The 21,534-nt window shown below is 46.4% G+C and overlaps 1 protein-coding gene across 2 annotated transcripts in view; it reads left to right on the top strand.

Moving 5' to 3' along the window:
• The first annotated feature begins 3,714 nt into the window (after positions 1–3,714).
• FBXL7 (F-box and leucine rich repeat protein 7) overlaps positions 3,715–21,534 on the top strand; it is a 340,227-nt gene continuing 322,407 nt past the window's right edge. Inside the window, exon 1 of one of the 2 annotated variants that reach the window (XM_038393326.2) lies at positions 3,715–4,221. Coding sequence is in view for 1 of the 2 variants with exons in the window: in XM_038393325.2 (XP_038249253.1) it covers positions 4,185–4,221 (37 nt within the window). In the remaining variant the exon portion in view is untranslated. The remainder of the gene's footprint in view (positions 4,222–21,534) is intronic. The other variant, XM_038393325.2, reaches the window with a different exon arrangement.

Genomic DNA, 21,534 nt, shown 5'->3' with positions numbered 1-21,534 from the left:
TGATGTTCTTGGGAGAGTAATGCCTTTTTCTATACCTAACAGACTGTATTTACAGCAGGATTTCTCAGTTCAACACAATTTTAAGTATGGAGCTGTGTTTGGTGCTTCCACAATGTGGACAGTACATGGATCTCTTTGTCAACGGACACATAAGAATATGTAGTGTTATGTTGGAGGGTACTGGTAGCTGCCAGCAAGTGTCTCTAATCTATGGACAATCACAGACCTTGGTGAAGCTAATGAGCATGCTAGCTGCCCTTTATTCTGAGTAAAGAGTGGAGGTGGGGATGGGGGGGGGGGAAGCAATGAAGCTCCTTCATGCAATAAGATTGATGAAACAATAGAAACTACCGAGTAAAGCACTGGATACATGAAAAGCCTAAGAAAAGAACTGAGTTGAAGAGACTAACAGGTGGTTTCCCTAGGAACACAGGGACAACTGCATTTATGAGTTTGTGTGTCAGAGGAGCAAGCAAACTGAAAGCACGGAGGAAGCAGCCAGAAAACCAGAGAAGCACTGATAGCATGTGTAAACCAAAGAAGCTTCTTTTTGGGTAGATACTGACTGAAATTACAGGCTTGGAATTGTGAAGACTGCCTCCTGCTGTTTGTTTTTATTGTGTTCAGGTGAACAGGACTCCTTACATTCTGTATTGCAATCCTGTTTATTTACAAAGACATACCTGACTTGACTCCTCATTTTCTCCTAACAGAAACAGTCCTCGAAGGACCCATTTACTGGCTAACTCCTTGGGCCAAAAGGGGCACAATGGATCAGAGTCTTTATGTACTGCAAATGGCTTTTTGAACCTACTTGTGGACTCTGCTCTGCAAACAGTTGTGATGTAGAACTGTTCACAAAAACTGTCAATTTTTAAGACAAATATTTCCCTAAACTCAGAAGGTATTGAATTTCTACATGTGTGTTGAGTGCATATCTCTAAAGTGCCATGGCAAATTTATGACTTTTCTAATTAGGCATCACAGAAACCCTAAGTGTGGGACACAATACCCAGTGGCCAACGAAGCTTGAAATAATATATGCTGCATGTGTTACTCCTTGAGGAATTCTGTGTCACTGCGTATGCACAGAATTCATGTCCCCATGCAGAATTTATTTTCTCAGCAGAAAAATAGTTTGCTGGAGAGGTGCTGCAGTTACAACTTTCAAACCAGTAGAGGCTCCTGTGGCACCAGAATAGAGGGCAGCCACTCCCATTCAGGAGCAGCAAGCTGCAGATACCGAAGAGAAGAGGCTGTGTTCCTCACAGTGCCCTGCCTGTGGGGCCGGGGGGGCAGATAGCTTGGGGCACATGGGGCTGGGTGGCGGGTCACAGACAGGGGTTCAGAAGGGCTAGTGGTGGGGGACAGACTGGAATGAGGGTTGGGTTGCCAACTTTCTAATTGCACAAAACCGAACACCCTTGCCCTGCCCCGAGGCCCTGCCCAATCCATCTCCCCTCCCTCCTTTGCTCACTCTCCCCCACCCTCACTCGCTTTCACTGGACTGGGACAGGAGTTGGGATGCAGGAGGAGGTGAGGGCTCTGGCTGGGGGTGCAGACTCCAGTGTGGGCCAGAAATGAGGACTTCAAGGTGTGGGAGGGGACTCTGGGCTGGGGCAGGGGCTTGGGGTGCTGGCTTCAGTTGGGGGTGCGGGCTCTGGGCTGGGGCTGAGGGGTTTGGGGTGCAGGAGGGGGCTATGGGCTGGGGCCAAGGACTTCAGAGTGCGGGAGGGGGGCTCAGGGCTGGGGCAGGGGAGTGGGATGCAGGAGGGGGTACAGGCTCCATCTGGAGGTGTGGGTTTTGGGGAGGAGCCGGGGATGAAGGGTTTGGGGTGCAAGAGAGGCTTAGGGCTGGGGCAAAGTATTGGGGTGTGGGAAGGCGTGTGGGGTATAGGTTCTGGAAGAGAGTTAGGGTGTGGGAGGGGGATCAGGGCTGGGGCAGGGAATTTGGGTGTGGGTGTAGGCTCTGGAAGGGAGTAAGGGTGTTGGAGGAGGTTCAGATTGGGGGCTCCAGCTAGGAAGCGCTTATCTCAGGCAGCTCCCAGGAAGCGTTTGGCATGTCCGGCTCCTAGGCAGAGGTTTGGCCAGGGGGCTCTGTGCACTGCCTGCAGGTGCTGCCCCCGCAGCTCGGGGTGGGAGCAGTGCGTGGAGCCCCCGTGGCAGCCCTTGCACCTTGGAGCCAGACTTGCCGGGAGCCTGCCTGAGCCCCGCTGCGCCACTGACTGGACTTTTAGCAGCCCGGTCAGTAGTGCTGACTGGAGTTACCAGGGTCCCTTTTTGACCGGGTGTTCCAAATGCCTGGCAACCCTAAGTGGAGGCTGAATGGAAGTGGGGGTACAGGGACATATGGGGATGGGGGGAGAAGGGATGGCTGAGTAAGGGTGCAGGGAAGGGGTGCAGGGCCACATGGGGATGGAGGAAGTAGGGTGGCTGAGTGAGGGTGCAGGGCCGGATGGGGGAGGGGTGGCTGAATGAAGGTGCAGGGACACATGGGGACAGGGAAAGATGTGCTTGACTCAAAGAGCCAGGTTAAGGGAAAGCCAGGGTCTGCATGGGGGAGGCTCCTCAAGTCCCTAACAATCCCTCTTCCCCCCGAAAAAACTGTGTTCTAAATTTCTCCCACCCACACCCAACAACCCTCCAGGTTCATGCCCAGGCTCCTTCCCAGCAGTTACTTCCCTCCCCCTCAGCTCCTATGTTACTCATGACTTGACCAAGCCTTTGCACTGCTTCTGAGGAGTGCAGGAAATACGTTTCTGTATTGCAGTTTAAATGAATTATTACTCAAAGTTCTGTATTAATATGCCTAGTCAGGAATCTATTGTCCAATAAATGTTTCCTGATTCTTTTTTGTTGTCTGTATTCTTACAGAAAGAAAAGGAGTACTTGTGGCACCTTAGAGACTAACAAATTTATTAGAGCATAAGCTTTCGTGAGCTACAGCTCACTTCATCCGATGCGAAAGCTTATGCTCTAATAAATTTGTTAGTCTCTAAGGTGCCACAAGTCCTCCTTTTCTTTTTGCGAATACAGACTAACACGGCTGCTACTCTGAAACCTGTATTGTGACAGATACACTTGCTGAAAGGTATTTTGAAATAAATGACTGAAATAATTATGTTGTTGGTTTGACAAATACAATATGCAGAATTTTAAAACATGGTGCACAGACTTGTTAGTATTTTGGTGCAGAATTCCCATCAGGAGTAATGTCTTTAATATCAGGGGCGAATGGTCATTTAACCAACAGCTGGGTCAGGTGGCATGAGAAAGACAAAATAAAGACGGACCCTAGTGACCCCTGATCTACAGCCAGAGCTTCCATGCCCCTCCCACGAAGATCAGGCCCAATTTGTGAAACTCCTGGCGAGCCCACACCCGTGTGGGACAAAAGAGCGCAGCTCATCATACCGTCTCTAACGCCAGGGCAAAGCAGCGGAAAACACATGCCCTGGCAGGGAGCAGATGGGTGGGGAAGAAACAGCGGGTTCCCCCAAACACATCAGCCAGTGGGGCCGGGGCTACAATCAGGGGGATGTCATAAGAAATCCGTCTCCCGACTCTCCTCCTTGGCCCGCGCACCGCCAGCCTGCCTCGCAAGACGGAGAAACCTCACAAGCTGCTTCAAGAGGCGCCTCTCCGCTCCACCGGGGCGTGGGGGGAGCGCGCGCTGGGTCTTTAAAAGGCCGCAGCCCCCCCGCCGGGCCCTCCCCTGCGCAGCCCTCTCGGCCCCAGGAGCGACTGAGGCGGGGCGGGGCGGGGAGGAGGCGCTTGGCGCTAACAAAAGTCTGCGGCGCCGGAGCGGGCGGCGAGCGCGGGGCTGAGTAACAAGCGGCGGCGGCGGGGAAGGGGAAGCCCGGCCGCGCCGGCGGGCCCCGAGGAGCAGCGCATCGGTCGCGGCTGGCGGCGGCGGCGGCGGCGGCGCGCTGGGATTTGCCGCTGACCCGTGTGTGGATTATAAGGGGAGCCGCTGCCCGCCGCGGCGTAGGGGGCTTTTCCACCCCCCTTTTTTGGGGGGGGTGGCTGCGTGGGGCGGGGCTGGCTCCCCCTGAAGGACCCGAGTGCCTGTAGCATGTGAAAGCCGGACCTCCGGACCAGCGGGGCCCCCGCCCCAGTCGCCTCCTTTCTGTGCCGGGGCGCCATGGTGTGTGCGGGCAGCAGGAGAGCATGAAGCCTGCAGGATGGGCGCGAACAATGGCAAACAGTACGGCAGTGAGGGTGAGTGAGCCCAGCCCAGCCCAGCTACTCGCCGGGCGCCGCTCCCCCTCGCCTTCCCGCCTCGGGCACGTCCGGCCGGCGGCGCAGTCGGCTTTGTGTGTGTCCCCCGCCCGAGAGTGGGAAAAGTTCCCTTCCCAGGCAGTAGGGAGAGCGGCGGAGGGGGCTGGCCAGTGGCGGGATGGGGTTGGCTCGCTTCCCTTCGCAGCCCAACTTCTGAAGCTTGTTTGCATTGGGGGAGGGCGGAAAGGGGGCGGGGGGAGCTTTCCGGCCACCACAGGGGTTGCATGGGTAAGAGCAGAGATGTTCAAATAAACGTTTCCTCTCCATTCGTGTAAAGCAGCCGGACCTGAGATGGGAGCTAGAAACCCCAGGTCTAAAACACCCCCCGCCCCCCCTTTCCCCTCCTCCACCCTCACTGCGCTTCCTTTTAGCCTCAGCTACATTTTATGCCCACTCCTGTACCGACACCAATTGGTCACTCTGCAAATCTGGTTACTCTCTCATAGCTCTTGAGTGCTGCCTGTATGCGCGTTTCATGCAGTAACCCTTTCCCACCTGGGTGGCTCCGCCTCACTGAGCTGCTGCTACATGGCTTTGAAGTGTCTACAGCAAAGTTTTCCTGATGTGTCAACTGACCCGTCTCTCTCCCTGACAGCTCCTTGTACGTGTCTGGTCTCTCTGCAGACTGCGTTGGCTAAGCAATGATAATTAGTCTGTTACCTTCATGTCATCGAAGTTATTGGCAGGGAACACTTATATTTCCAAGACTTTTGGCAAATGGAAAGCTTCTGAAAGAAGCCGCTTGTGAGGTTTCTCCGTCTTGCGAGAGCTGGTAAAAGAGCAAAAGCACTTTTTTTCTTTTTTTGCAGTAAAAGAAATTGGTTTTCCCCCTTTTAAGAGTGAGCACAACTGCAGCAAGTTAACTGAATTCTGCTGGAATACCCTATTTGTAAGGGTGCTAACTCCAACATAGTCTGCCATTATAAAAGCTGCATTTTAAAATAACAGCATTTTTTGCACAGAGAGCTGCAAGGTGGGGTCTGAGTTGCTAGTCGCTGAAGAAGCATATACACATGGATAGCTGAAGGAGTTGGGTGTGCTTGTTACTTACCATAGCTTTTGTTGCTGTAACTTGTGCTCCCTCTATTGCTTTATCAGCCTGTAACCACCAATAGAGTTTGTATTTTTAGTCATGTCAGTAACTTATTCCAAGGGTCATTCTGTCTGCCTGCTGCTGAGTGAAATCAAACACCTGGTTAGCCTTTCCAATTTGTTTACGTGATCTCGGTCCTAGTTTTTAACAATGTGTTGTGAGCACCTTCAGGTAGGTGCTGAGCATCTTAATGCCCATTGACCTAAGTAGGAGTTAAGTGCACTTAGCACTTCCCTGGATCAGGCCCTAGATGAGCAGAAGAGTAAATAATGAGGAGTGATATATAGCCATTTAAAATGGTTAAGTCCTTTCCAGTTTTCATGTTCAGGCATTGGACCAGTTTCTGTTCTATGTAAACTACATCAGTGAGGCTTAAAATATGAGACGATTAAAATTATTCTGCTGTGATAGGTTCTGCATCAGCCCCTTCCCCACTGCATTATTTCTAAGGCTTTGCAACTTGTTCTTGTATCCTATAAATCTTGTAGTATGCAGTGTGGTATATGACTGCTTCCTGTCTGAACAGCAACATTTTTCAACCCCAGGGAGAAAGAGAAAGAGACAGAGTTAATGTTCTCCAGCTGTTATCCATAAATGCTACCTCTGCAATTTCACTTCAGTGAAATTTTACTGTGTTTGGTTTTAGATACACAGGATCTAATTCATCCTTATAGAAACCTATTGGTTTCAGTGGTTTGCACCAGCAATGAATTTGGTCTGCACTGAAGCATTGTAGGAGACTGCTGGAAAGGTCAGCTGGTAATAGGGAACCAATAGGAAGGTTTGAAAGTTTTTTTTTGTTGTTGTTGTTCTGAATACAAAAGAGGTGCTCCATTTTTATTTTTATTCTTAAACATTTAATGATCATCTGTACAATTTACCCTCATGGTACCCAGGACAATACAAGATCACTGGGTCTGTTTGTAGAAAGGCCTATGATCTGTTACATTCTCTGAGACTCCAGTAGGCAAGTGCCAAAGAATACACGTCACTCACATCCAAAATATGCATGAAGATAGTGGACAGATAGGAAAAACACCATTTTTTATACAGACACTGAAATTCCTTTCATTTACTGCCAAATGAGCTCCCCCTTCAAAAGAGCCTATGAAGTCAGAAATTTTACCAGCCAGAGATCTGATTTAGTCTGGTACGAGTGTTCACACCAGTTCTTACTATCAGAACTTATTCTAGAAACGGGCCAAGCATGTGTCTTGAAATCTGCATCTTGGAGTGTTTTGTAGGGGAAGAATTAGCATTCTAATCCCTGCGTCTAAACTCACCACTCGCACAAACCCATTCCAATTTTGGATGTAATGTGTTTAGTTCTGGTTTGTCAGCTTAAAACCTTGGTTGCAAAGGGATACTATGTTGGGGGGGGAAGAATGATCTCTCCATCTCTCAATCTTCTCACAAATTCTTAGAGCCCTAATTGCAGTTCTGTCTTTGGTGAATGGGGTGGGGGACCCGGCACTGGGATGGTCACCTCCTTCTCTTCCCCCCCCCCCCCCATTCTGTGCAGTTTTTTGGTGAATGAACTCCTTTAACAACATGCAGGGGGATTATGGGGTTGATGCAGTTACAGCGAGGGGGTACAGGGATTTAATGACTTTGGGGGGGGGGAGGATGCAGATATCCATATTGGAGGGGGAAGGGTGGATGAGAGATCTTGTATGACATTGTCCTAATTTCCTTTGTTCTTCCCTTTTATTGTAGTTTTTTTCCCTTGTAGGTAGGTTGTGTAGAGTAGTATAGGTAGCTTATCATACGTGGTCTGCCTTTGTCTCAGGAACCTTCAGCCCCTCCTGGGGATTTTGCTGAGCCCCTGAGTTCCTTAAGAATCTCAAGATGATACCAGATCATATTGGAGACTGATGCCCATACCCAGTGCCTTCTATTTTGGCAGCAGATACACTTGGTAACCCAAGTGTGCAGTTGGCCACGACTTCATTCCCTGCACTAGAAGGGAGGGATGGTTGAGGATCCAAGCTCATCTGTCTTCTCAACACATACAGCCTGATACTCTGATGCACTTACTGAGTGGACTGAGACCAGCCTCAATTACGAGGTTCTTTGTCATGGGACTTAAGATATTTTTCTGTTCCAGTCTCCGCTCCACTTTTTATCATAGACCCAAGACTAGAATTTCCTTGGCTTTATGCTGGGCCAGAATCTCTTACCTCGTGCTACTGGTTCTGGTAAATCAAAAGCAGCACCAAACTGGCAACTGCCTATTCGGCCCTCAATAGCCTTAACAACACTGAAGCACCCAGCTCTGTCTCTACTCCTCATTTGACATAGTTACCCCAGCCACCAACTGAGGATCTATCCTCTGATGCCAGTGCCAATGCCTCTGTCTCCGTTCTACAAGTCCACACAGGTAACAGATAGGAAACGTGTCATCACAGGAGGGATGTAAGCAAAAGGAAAGTGGAAGCACCATCTCTGTTCCTTTATAGTCCTAGCTCAATGAGGGCCCCAGTTACTATCCAATGGCACCACTGTGGTCTCTTCTATACCCTTACAGAGGGAGACATCTCTGCACTGACGTGAGCTCCTCGCTATTTAAGATCTCAGTAATGCCTTCACTTTTCTCCATGCTGGTGTGTGTGTGGGGCACAAATGAGGCTACTAATCACCCCAAGCACATGCTTCTATGCTGCTTAATTCTGTGCTTCTACTGACTCTTCCAGTCTCAATCCGGAACTGCCTTCAACCCCTTAGGAGATGAACCTGGAGGGTTCCCCAACTTGACCTCAAAACCCCAGTCACCTTTCATCCCTTCAGATCCAGACATCATAGAAGGATATCGTGCAGGGCCCTCTCAAGCTTCTGAAGTAGCACTACATACAGGACTCTATGAAACCCTTGCTGGAGGCTGTGAGACTATCTCTCTCCCTGATCTTGACGCTGACTCTGATTCTCTTGCAGACACCTCCTCACCCAGTTCCAAGGCAACCTTCCTTTCCAGCAGTGATAACAGCTGTAGCCCAGGACTTTAAGATTTGTGGGAGAATCTGCGTATATCTGAGAAATGGGATGAGATTCATTCAGAGGAATCTTAAAAATTTCCTTTGTAGGAACATAAGATGGCACCTTAGCAGAGGATCACATTGGTGCTTCATTGGTTTCCCTTCATGACTAACACAGACAGTTTCAGGAACTACTGGGGAGAAAGGGAAATACACTACAGTTTGCAACTGTAATGTATGGCAGCAGAGACCTCTATTGAACATAATAAAATGCAAACCCTGGAGAAGCTGGTCCTACCCATCGGCTCTGGCCTTCTCAAGCTGGCCAAGGCTGGCTGTCTCCCTCTTCATTCTCATTCCCCTCCTGTATCCAAGAGTGGTAAGATGCATCCGATGAAGTGAGCTGTAGCTCACAAAAGCTTATGCTCAAATAAATTTGTTAGTCTCTAAGGTACCACAAGTACTCCTTTTCTTTTTAAGATGTATCCTGTATTAGCTGAAGGATACCTCCCTCTGACCAGCTCCATAGGTGAAATGGACAACACAGAAGAGAGTAAGGGGCACAGTGAGATACCTTGTTGGCCCTTCTGCTGGGACAGCGTAAGCTTTTGACAGGATAGTTTTACTCATCCAGCTAACTGTCATACCGTGTCCCATTAATTATTCCCTGTGGGACGCCCTGAACCCCACTGGGGTCTCTGTGCTTGGAGAACAGAAGGAAGCAATGGGAGTCGTGTACTTGCTGGGCAATTTCCAAGAGCAACATATGATGCCTTGGTTCTCTTAGTGTACATTTGCAAAGGAGTACTTTGAGTTTGGTGCATGTTTTCACCAGTCAGTACCCCTTGCATTTAGCATTGTGCTCCTGTGGTCCGTTTCAGAGAGCTGTCCTACTGCCTGTATTAAGCTAAACTCCTTGTCCAATTATCTTGGTGGAGCACTGCTTGTTGATCCCTCTCAAGTGAGGGTACACAGACCTTTGAAAAGTTACTTAACAGTAACTGTTGTTCAAGAATTGCCTCTGCATTCACACTACTTACCACCCCTCTCCCACTGTGAAATCTTATCTAACATCAGGACTCTGTGGTTAGAAGGAACTGGGGCTAGGGCAAAGACATCTCTCTTGTGAGACTATTTGTGCTTTCCCCAATGGACGCTGCCTTTAACACAGATTGAATCTTTATTTGAGACTCTTCTCAAACATGTTCAGTATTCAGAACCTCTTTCCTATGACTTGCTTTTTGAAAAATTTAAATCCAGAATTTGAGCTGTTGCTTGAGTTTGACTGGTCACCCTAAATCAGAGTACTTTGTGTTTCCGGAGTGAGACTCAGATGCTTAGTTACTAACGGTTCATGTTTGAAGGATGTAAGTTGCCATGCTGAAGTTGGTGGGTCTGCTTGCATGCTTAGAGTTGAGCGTAAACATGAGAGTTTTCAGAATCAGGATCTGAATGGGGATAACTACAGGCCAGTTAGTTTGACATCTGTAGTATGCAAGGTCCTGGAAAAAATTTTGAAGGAGAAATTAGTTAAGGACGTTGAAGTCAGTGGTAAATGGGACAAAATACAACATGGTTTTACAAAAGGTAGATCATGCCAAACCAACCTGATCTCCTTTTTTGAAATAGTAACAGATTTTTTTAGATAAAAGAAATGCAGTGGATCTATTTACCTAGATTTCAGTAAGGCGTTTGATACCATGCCACATGGGGAATTATTAGTTAAATTGGAGAAGATGGGGATCAATATCAACATCAAAAGGTGGATAAGGAATTTGTTAAAGGGGAGACTGCAATGGGTCCTACTGAAAGGCGAACTGTCAGGTTGGAGGGAGGTTACCAGTGGAGTTCATCAGGGATCGGTTTTGGGACCAATCTTATTTAATCTTTTTATTACTGACCTTGGCACAAAAAATGGGAGTGTGCTAATAAAGTTTGCAGATGATACAAAGCTGGGAGGTATTGCCAATTCAGAGAGGGATCGGGAAATTATACAGGAGGATCTGGATGACCTTGTAAACTGGAGTAATAGTAATAGGATGAAATTTAATAGTGAGAAGTGTAAGGTTATGCATTTAGGGATTAATAACAAGAATTTTAGTTATAAGCTGGGGACGCATCAATTAGAAGTAACGGAAGAGGAGAAGGACCTTGGAGTATTGGTTGATCATAGGATGACTATGAGCTGCCAATGTGATATGGCTGTGAAAAAAGCTAATGCGGTTTTGGGATGCAACAGGAGAGGCATATCCAGTAGGGATAAGGAGGTTTTAGTACCATTATACAAGGCACTGGTGAGACCTCACCTAAAATACTGTGTGCAGTTCTGGTCTCCCATGTTTAAAAAGGATGAATTCAAACTGGAGCAGGTACAGAGAAGGGCTACTAGGATGATCCGAGGAATAGAAAACTTGCCTTATGAAAGGAGACTTAAGGAGCTTGTCTTGTTTAGCCTAACTAAAAGAAGGTTGAGGGGAGATATGATTGCTCTCTATAAATATATCAGAGGGATAAATACAGGAGAGGGAGAGGAATTATTTCAGCTCAGCACCAATGTGGACACAAGATAAATGGGTATAAACTGGCCACCAGGAAGTTTAGACTTGAAATCAGATGAAGGTTTTTAACCATCAGAGGAGTGAAGTTTTGGAATAGCCTTCCAAGGGAAGCAGTGGGGGCAAAAGATCTATCTGGCTTTAAGATTCTACTGGATAAGTTTATGGAGGAGATGATATGATGGGATAATGTGATTTTGGTAATTAATTGATCTTTAAATATTCAGGGTAAATAGGCCAAATCCCCTGAGATGGGATATTAGATGGATGGGATCTGAGTTACCCAGGAAAGCATTTTCTGTAGTATCTGGCTGGTGAATCTTGCCCATATGCTCAGGGTTTAGCTGATTGCCATATTTGGGGTCGGGAAGGAATTTTCCTCCAGGGCAGATTGGAGAGGCCCTGGAGGTTTTTCGCCTTCTCTGTAGCATGGGTCACTTGAGGGAGGCTTCTCTGTTCCTTGAAGTCTTTAAACCACGATTTGAGGACTTCAATATCTCATACATAGGTGAGGTTTTTTGTAGGAGTGGGTGGGTGAGATTCTGTGGCCTGCGTTGTGCAGGAGGTCTGACTAGATGATCAGAATGGTCCCTTCTGACCTTAGTATCTATGAAACTTTTTAGACACCTCACATCTTTGCAGAAAGTAAATTCACTCCGGCATAAAAGTTTAAAACTTGTGCTCTAGGAGCATTCGTGAAAATAAAGTTGGTCACATGCATTTTCCTGGCAAGTAAACTTGCATACACAGTTGAAGTGTTTTCATTTTAAATTTTCTGATTCTTACACAATATTTTTCTGCAGGATTCACCCTACCTCTGAAAATGATTAAACATTCCAAAGTCCAATTTGACTTGTTATAGTAGCGCTACTTGTATATCTTGCATTTCACTGAGTGTGGGCAATGACAATAGACTGTTTAGGGAATATATACAAAATTTAAGGCAGCAAATGACTTTCAAGTCTATAATAAAATGCCAGTCTCTTCTAATTTCAAACTTCCATGATCAAGTGATTGTATGAAGTGGTGGTGTTAATAAACTTATTTTTGTTTTCTCTAAAACCACTTTGTGGAATTCATAACTGGGAGGGGGAGGGAAAGCTGTGCACATCTTCCTCCACATTGAGGGAGGGGGTTAATTTCATGAGCTTACACTGTATAGTTCTCTGTGCAGCGCACAATGATTCAGTTTTGGGTTTACACTCCGGGGGGGGGGGTGTACTTGAGTGCTGAGCAATTCCCTAGCTGAAGCGTTCCCATGCAGTGCTGATTTCAGTGTCTGGTTTTTCTGAAGCTGGGTGTGTCCCTCCCTGTGTGTGTATGTTCAGGAGGAGGCTTTAGGGCCTGGCTCAGCAGGACAGTCTAAGGGAGCCCAGGCTGGTGGAACAGACAGGTTCAGTAGTATCCCAGTACATCAGATGACATCCTGGAGTGAGGGTAACCTGTCACAGAGCCTGTTAGTGGAGTATTCAAAATCTGCCCTCATTTCCAGAGTTAGGGTCCTGTTAAGTCATGTCTCACTTTCAAAGTGAGAAACCTGAACATGTGGGGGGTGAAACTGAGTAAGCCCTAAATTTTGTTCTGAAATTAAACTAATTATTGCTCTGCTTTGAAATGCCTAAGTTGGAAGAGCATTCTGGGTATTTACATGTAAATGAGTACATCTGTGATCACATCTTGTTGAAAACTGAAACTTCATTCCTGTAGGAAGTTGTATTTCAACAATTGTTTTCATCCTGTATTGAGACAAAACAAAATTCCTTTGTCTTTTATTTAAAAAAAATGCTTTGATGTTATGGGATCAAAATATTTCATTTTGACATTGAAATTCTGCAGCGCCTCATGCAAGTTGTAGCTTCATACTATCTCTGTGGGCTGGGCTCCTTGACCCAATAAATTCTCCCCTCTCAGCTTCTATGATGTGCTATAGGAGGTGTAGTATGACCAGGGAGCCTGATTCAGAGGAAAAATGGGGACATGAGCTCAGGCAAATAGACTAACTGATTTGAAGGGAATATTTTTTTTTTTTTTGTTTTAGTTAGAATCTCTTCAGTTTGGGAATCTATTTGGGTTGTATTGTTGTGATAATTGGGCCTTCAAATTTACCCTGATTGAGCTCAACTGTGAAAAGTATGTGAAAGTTCATAAGATGTCATAATAACCTATAACAAATGTTGATGGGGGGGAAAAGGTATGAAAAGGAGCCACACTGAAATAGTACAAACAAAAAGACCTACTGATATTACTCAAAGGCTATGTTATGACCATGCCTAGTGAACAAGAATAGTGTAGGACCAGAAATCAGTGAACCAAAAGTGGTGTGGGAGAAACAACGCCTAATTAGTGGACAAAATGAGAGGACCGACTATTCCACCCACCACTCTTTTTGGATCCTTGAAGAGAGAGACTTTGGGAGAAAAATTGGTTACTGGTGCGTGCTTCATGGCTGTTCCTCTGGCCTCCCCCGACTCTTGGGACCCCAGGCCTCCTTCATCCTGATCTTGAGAGATGTCCTGATCAGGCTGGGACAGAGAGACACCCTGATGACATTTTTCAGAGTAGCAGCCGTGTTAGTCTGTATTCGCAAAAAGAAAAGGAATACTTGTGGCACCTTAGAGACTAACACATTTATTTGAGCATAAGCTTTCGTGAGCTACAGCTGTCCCCTCTGTATTTTCCACCAAATGCATCCGATGAAGTGAGCTGTAGCTCACGAAAGCTTATGCTCAAATAAATTTTAGTCTCTAAGGTGCCACAAGTACTCCTCTTCTTCCTGATGACATTGCCACTTCTGTATCTCAAACACCACATGCGATTAAAATGGGGACTCTAACAACAGAAATACCAACAGTTTCAGTTCACGTCAACTAACTTCTCTTTCCCCACGTGGACAGTTATTATCTAAGAGAGTCAAAGAAGGGAGTTTTCCCTTTAGATAGAGGGGTTTTTTTTAAGAAGGAAAAAGGGACCAAGGGACGTTGCTAAATGAAAGCCCTATTTAATACTTTACATTTCAAATGCTTTAACTCTTTCTTTCTTTTCTGAATCCTTAATAAAAGGGATGCTTAAGGGTATGTTTGCTGTAATACTAAGCAGGCTGAGGTCTCTCTATACAAGAACCCAGACCTCTATTCCAGCTGCTTAATGTTGGACAGTGACTGGGTTATGTTAACACCTTTCACCCATTTATTCAATGTATGTTAATATGGCTGACCCTAATCAAAACGTCTGTTTTCCCAATAGAAAATTGAAAACTTTCAACAAAACAAGCTAACCCTGAAAAACTGATTTTATTGAAACCATGGTTTCCATCAATAAATACTTGAAAGAAAAATTCTTGGCCAGCTCTATCTGTCCAGTTTTAGAATCGCTGGTGCAGATGGCTGGGAGCACAAACTAACACAAGGAGGGCTGTGTGCCCAAAGGTGGCTTTAAGGTCATGGCATGAGATCCAGTGGGCAGTGTGCTACTTCTCTAGAAATGACCTTTAAGTTAATTACACAAAGTGCATCGCCCAGAAAAATTGATCTATATGCCTGATTCCACTCTGAATAAAGCTGACCTGTGAAGATGGTCCCCCTTCAGGAGGGAAATGGATTGCAGGGCCCTACCATTATTAGTAGCATTTGTCCTCCAATCTGTGTTTGGGAAATTAGTCTCCCATGATCACACAATTCCTAGTAGTGTTTCTTTTATTTAAAAAGATTAGAGGTCTCTACCCATATCCAAATTGGATCCATTCCATCAATTCTAATTTCTTTATAGTCTGCCTCATCATTAATGTACAATGCTAGTCCACCACCTTTACCTTTCTTTCTGTCTTTCCTGATCAACACATAGTCTTCAATACCTGTATTCCAGTCATGACTACTATTCCACCATGTTTCTGTTATCCCTATAATATCTGGTTTCACTGTCTGCACCAGTAGTTCTAGTTCCTCCATTTTTTAACCCACACTCCTCGCATTGCTATACAGCCATCTTAGTTGTTTCTGCGTGGTTTCATCCAGGTTCCTCACCTGATTAGCTACAGTCATTTTATTGTTGGTATTGGCTGCCTGACTGTTACGGTCCATGGTATTGGCACTCTTTCCTCTTGTTGTCCATTCTACTACTCCAAGTTCTTTTCTTCATTGCTGCATCCTATTTTACTTGATTTTCCTCTCAGTCAAAATCAGAATCAGGCCTGGAGATTACATGAGCATCTCCCAGTGGACCTCTGTATTCCTAGTTTAAAGCTCTTTAATCAGCTGTGCTAGCCTCCATCTCAGAAATCTATTTCCCTCTCTACTCAGGAAGAGAACAGTCCTGTCTGTGAATGCTATCCAGTGGTCAAACATCCCAAAGCTCTCCTCTCATCGCACCGTTGCCTGAGCCATCTGTTAATCATCATAATCATGACTCACCTTCATTCTCCTCTAATAGGGACAGGCAGAATCCCATTGAAGATCACTTGAGTCTCCATTTCTTTAAGCATCTTCCTCAGCCTGGCATAAATTTCCTTGATGTGTCCTATCAAGAGAATCTAGCTATATCTTTTGTTCCCATGTGAAGTACAGTCAGTGAATTCTTTCCTGCTCCCATTAGGAACTTCTTCAGCTTCAGATCCACATCCTATATTTTAGCTCACTTTCAGCACACCATTCTGTTCTCTGGATCAGCTCTGATGACAGGCTTGCCTGTTCTCAGTAGGGAGTCTTCAGTCATGTAAACCTGCCTCTTCCTGGTGTTGATACAATTCTCTGGCCTTGTTTCTGGCTGCAAGTACTCTTCTCTTCTGTTCACTTGCTGTTTTCTGTGAATGATCCTCTGTTCTCCTGGGGTTCCCAACTCTGGCTATTCCATTGTTTCTTATATGACTAGTCACTTGTGACGTTACACCCCATATTCTTCATAGAGATAATGTTATGATATGAATATGGCATAACTAAGATTTTATGCAAGAAGCGTCATGTGAGAGATCGTTGGAAAGGTTATGATTTATGGAATGTGATTATTCTATTTGTATGCATGTATCATGTCTGTATCTGAAGTTAGGAATATTGACTATATATCAATTGCAAAAGTGTTTGATTGTATTTTGTCTGGTGGGTGTTTCCCAGGTGCAGTCTGGCTTGTTAGTCAATAAACCATTAGGGAGAACAACAGGACTTCAAAGTCCTGATCGCCAACCTTCCTGAGAAGTTTCCTGGGATGCTGCTTTGACACTGCGGGGTCATGGGATCATGTCATGTGGTACTGGACCCCATCTTGGCCTGCTAGTATTTTTTCCACAAAGTGGAGATGAAACTGGGAAACAAAGGGATTCCCCCAATATATATAAATCCTATTTAATGTTTGGGGGTGAGTTAATCAGGATCAGTTCTTCACTGAATCCCCACTGAAAAAGATTGCTAAAAACACCGAAGACTGAACTGGGGAAGAGCTTGACCCAGGTGTGAAGGTGTCTGTCCTATGAAGAGAATATCTGGAATTCTAAGCTGCAAGCAAAAGAAGTTTGTCTTCAAGAATCTCTGCAACCTGCCTAAAACAACATTTAGGATGAGAAATTATTACTTGTAGCCAGTTTCTTTAGTGTATTAAGCTTAGTTTGTATGTTTGCTTTATTTGTTCAGTAATCTACCTTGATCTGTTGGCTTTCCCTTATCACTTAATCTAGCCTTTGTAGTTAATAAACTTGTTTTTTTTTTTCTAAAACCCAGTTTGCACAATTCATAACTGGTGGGAGCAAAAGGCTGTGCATATCTTCCTCCACGTTGAGGGAGGGAGTGAATTTCATGAGCTTACGCTATACAGTTTTCTGTGCAGCACAAGATGAACAATTTCAGGTTTACACTCCAGAGCGGGTGTGCACTTGAATGCTGGGCAATCCCAGAGCTTCCCACACAGAGCTGACCTGTGTCTGTGTCTGTCTCCTTTTTTTTGCAACTGGGTGTGGCCCTACCTGTGTGTGTGCTGGAGGAGGCTTGAGGGCCTGGCTCAGCAGGACAGGGTGAGGGAGCTCAAGCTGGTGGAACAGGTGTGCTCAGTGGGACCCCTGTACATCAGGTGGCACACGAGATGGGGGAGGTGGGGAGGCACCCGTCACCCCACTCCTTTTTGTTTTTCTTGCCCTTCTACCTCCTCTTGTTGCCTGCCACACCCCTACATTTTCCAACTCAGCAAATCTGTTCCTCAGCTGTATTTCTCCTTCATTAGCCAGTCTTTTCCTTTGCCTTGTTCTCAGAGTCACATACTACTTTCTTCATCCAGCATGCTACCCTCACAGTTTTCTGGTCCAGCATGTGTCTGAAATCTTGAGATTTCTCCTCAGCCTTTCCCCTCATCTGCTCAAATCCCCTTTGAAACTCAACCATAGTTTCTAGCTGCATCTCCAAACCTCAGATCTTCTCTTCCATCCTCTGTAGCTGCCATAGTCTTCCCTCCTGATCTTTTGACAAGAAGGGGGGGGGAAAAAAACACCCAGTCCCATTCTCACAGAAACCATTTTCCTCAAGCTCCCTTGCTTTTAGCTCTGGTCCAGATTCTGCTGCCAGTTACATAAAGGACAGAACTTGTTCTACCTGTGCTTGGTTGGATACCTTAAGTAAAAGGTACGAGTTGGACAGAGCTTTGGAGAAGGTCTGGGTCAGTTTCTTTAAATCTGAACTGGTTCTCCCAGTCCCCAAATGTTAGTTATGGTGATGGTGACAAGCTGAGGTGCCCTAGCAGTGGGGTAGAAGTTCTAGGAGGAAGATGTTTTCAATCTGTTCCATAGTATGACCCCATTTTACAAAGTTTTTGGCTTTTTCCATTTATTTAACCTTAAAGAAGGGAGGCTGCTCATGACCACTTCACCCTTTCTAGGGTTCTAGGACAAATATTTTCTTCCCCTATAGATTATATCCATGTATGCTATATGTTTAGGATGCATAATTGGCACAGAGGCACTGATGATTGGGAATGTTTATTTAAAGTTATGACTCTTTATGATCAATGAAATCCTTGACTAACAATGCAGTCTTAGTCCTTGTCTACCCTAAGAAATTAAGTCAAATTTATAGAAGTCGTTTTTGTAGAAAGCATTTTTATACAGTCACTTGTGTGTCCCCACAAATGCTCTAAGTGCAAGTAGTCAGTGGAGTGCGTCCACAGTACCGAGGCAACCATCGACTTCTGGAGCGTTGCACTGTGGGTAGCTATCCCACAGTTCCCGCAGTCTCCACCGCCTATTTGAATTCTGGGTAGAAATCCTAATGCCTTATGGGGCTAAAACATTGTCGCGGGTGGTTCTGGGTACACATCATCAGGCCCCCTTCCCTCCCTCCCTCCATGAAAGTAATGGCAGATAATCGTTTTGCGCCTTTTTTCCTGGATTACCGATGCAGACGCCATACCACGGTAAGCATGGAGGCTGCTCATCTAACCATCACCGTATGTCTCCTGGGTGCTGGCAGACACGGTACTGCGTTGCTACACAGTAGCAGCTTATTGCCTTTTGGCAGCAGACAGTGCAGTATGACTGGTAGCCGTTGTTGACATAGTCCAGGGTGCTCTTTTAACCAACCTCAGTGAGGTCGGGACGCCTGGGCAAACATAGGAGTGACTCAGCCAGGTCATTACCCTTTTAAGTTTTGTCTCATGGTGATTCAGTCCTGCCAGCAGTCCTACTGCATCGTCTTTTAACGAGCAGCCAGGAGACTATGATGGCCAGCAGTCATACTGCACCGTCTCCTGCCGAGCACCCAGGAGATGACGATGGCTAGCGGTCGTACTGCACGGTCTGCTGCCAGCAAGATGTATAAAGATAAATGAAGTGGCTCAAAACAAGAAATAGACCAGATTTGTGTTTGTGTTCATTTTCTCCTCCCTTCCTCCGTGAAATCAATGGCCTGCCAAACCCAGTTTTGAGTTCTATCCTTGAGGGGGCCATTCTGTGCCTTGCAAAGCCACCCCTTGTTGATTTTAATTCCCTGTAAGCCAACCCTGTAAGCCATGTTGTTGGTCACCCCTCCCTCCGTTAGAGCAACAGCAAACAATCGTTTTGCGCCCTTTTCCCTGGATTGCCCAAGCAGGAGCAGATGCCATGGCACAGAAAGCATGGAGCCCGTTCAGCTCATTGCAGCAGTTATGACCATTGTAGGCACCTCGTGCATTATCGTGCAGTTTATGCAGAACCAGCACCTGAAAAACCAGGCGAGGAGGTGACAGACACAGTGATGAGGACATGAACACACTTCTCTCTAAAACCGCGTTCCCCCGCAATTTGGAGATCATGGTGTTAATGGGGCAGGCTCATGCCGTGGAACGCCGATTCTGGGCCTGGGAAACAAGCACAGAGTGGTGGGACTGCATAGTGTTGCAGGCCTGGGATGATTCCCAGGGCTCAAACTTTCGCATGCGTAAGGGAACTTCCTTGGAACTTTGACTTGCTTTCCCATGCCCTGAAGCGCAAGAATACCAAGATGAGAGCAGTCCTCACAGTTCAAGTGAGTGGCAATAGCCCTGTGGAAGCTTGCAATGCCAGACAGCTACCGGTCAGCAGGTAATCAACTGGGAGTGGGCAAATATACTGTGGGGGTTGCTGTGATGCAAGTAGCCAACGGAATCATTGAGCTGCTTCTATCAAAGGTAGTGACTCTGGGAAATGTGCAAGTCATACTAGATGGCTTTGTTGCAATGGGATTCCCTAACTGTGGTGGGGCTATAGACGGAACGCATATCCCTATCTTGGGACCGGACCACCAGGGCAGCCAGTACGTAAACCGCAAGGGATACTTTTTTCAATGGTTCTGCAAGCACTGGTGGAACACAAGGGACGTTTCACCAACATCAGTGTGGGATGGCCGGGAAAGGTTCATGACGCTCACGTCTTCAGGAACTCTGGTCTTTTTAAACGGCTGCAGGAAGGGATTTACTTCCCAGAACAGAAAATGACTGTTAGGGATGTTGAAATGCCTATAGTTGTCCTTGGGGACCCAGCCTACCCCTTAATGCCCTGGCTCATGAAGCTGTACACAGGCACCCTGGACAGTAGTAAGGAGCTGTTCAGTTATAGGCTGAGCAAGTGCAGAATGATGGTAGTGTGTGTATTTGGACGTTTAAAGGTTGCTGGTGCAGTGTACTGACTCAGACCTCAGCAAAACTAATATTCCCATTGTTATTGCTGTGTGCTCCACAATTTCTGTGAGAGTAAGGGGGAGACGTTTATGGCAGGGTGGGAGGTTGATGCAAATCTCCTGGCCGCTGAATATGCGCAGCCAGACACCAGGGTGGTTAGAAGAGCACAGCAGGAAGTGCTGTGCATCAGAGAAGCTTTGAAAACCAGTTTCATGATTGGCCAGGGTACTGTGTGACGCTTCTGTTTGTTCTTGATGAAAACCCGCTCCCTTGGTTGCCTCTAAATTCCCTGTAAGCTATCTGCCCTCCTCCTCCTTAGATCACAGCTTGCTTGCAAAGGAAACAAAGTCACTATCGTTTAAAAAACATGTATTCTTCATTAATTGATTATAAAAATAGGGAGATACCCCACCCGGGCTACCTTGTGAGTTATGGGAGAAGGGAAGGAAAAGGTCACTTTAAAAATTCTTGAATGACAGCCTTCTGTTGCTTGGGCTGTCCACTGAAGTAGAGTGGTTGGGTGCCCGGAGCCTCCTGCCCCCGCATTCTTGGGCATCTGGGTGCGGAGGCTATGGAACATGTGGAGGAGGGAGGGCGGTTAAACAGGGGCTGCAGCGGCAGTCTGTGATCCTGCTGCCGTTCATGAACTTCCATCAGATGCTGGAGCACGTCTGTTTGATCCTGCAGTAGCCCGAGCGTGCCTCATGCCGCCTCCTGATCTTCCTGTTGTCATCTCTCCTCACGTTCATCGGGCTCTGTCCTGTACTCTGCTATTGTCCCCTCACACATTTTGCTGAGCTCTGTCAGTGCCTGATGACTGCATGAGCTCAGAACGTTTCATCGTGCATGTGTCTTTTTCCGCTGCCTTATCTGAGAGCCTTTGGGACGGAGGAGGGAGGCTTGAAACATTTGCAGCAGCTGGAGGGGAAAAAAAGGGAGTAAAGTATTTAAAAAGATACATTTTTACAGAACAATGGCTATACTCTTTCGCGGTGAACAATACTTCACATTACATAGCACGTGTGATTTTGGTACAACATCATATTTTGCATCTTGTATTGAGTGCCTGTGGCTTTGGCGTTCGAGATCACACACACGGTGCCGGTCAACAGAATTCGGCTTGCAGGTGGCCATGGTAAGCCATAGTCTTTCGGCTTCTTCAACCTTCATAGCAGCAGCGCCCTCCTTTCCCATACCAAGTAAAGCCCGTTGAGTTGGCCATTTAGTGCTGTGGTTTTCCTGTTCAACGTGCAGCAGCAGAAACCAAACTAACTCCCTCCCCCCATCCAATTCTCTGGGATGATCGCTTTACTCCTCCCGCCACCACCTGGCTGGTATCAGGGGAGATCCCCACTAGCCAAATGCAAACAGCTCTGCGCCAATGCGTGCGCTCCCCCCCACACCCCCCCGCGTGGCTAACTGCGGGGAAGATTTCTTTTCAGCCACAAGCAAAGAGCCCAGTAGGAACAGCCACTTCTGAATGTCCCCTTAATTAATTTCCACTATTTCAACCAGGTTACCATGAACGATATCA

Source organism: Dermochelys coriacea, chromosome 2 (genome assembly GCF_009764565.3).
Source record: "Dermochelys coriacea isolate rDerCor1 chromosome 2, rDerCor1.pri.v4, whole genome shotgun sequence".
NCBI classification, from domain to species: Eukaryota; Metazoa; Chordata; order Testudines; family Dermochelyidae; genus Dermochelys; species Dermochelys coriacea.
This window is presented reverse-complemented; position numbering and strand designations above follow the sequence as displayed.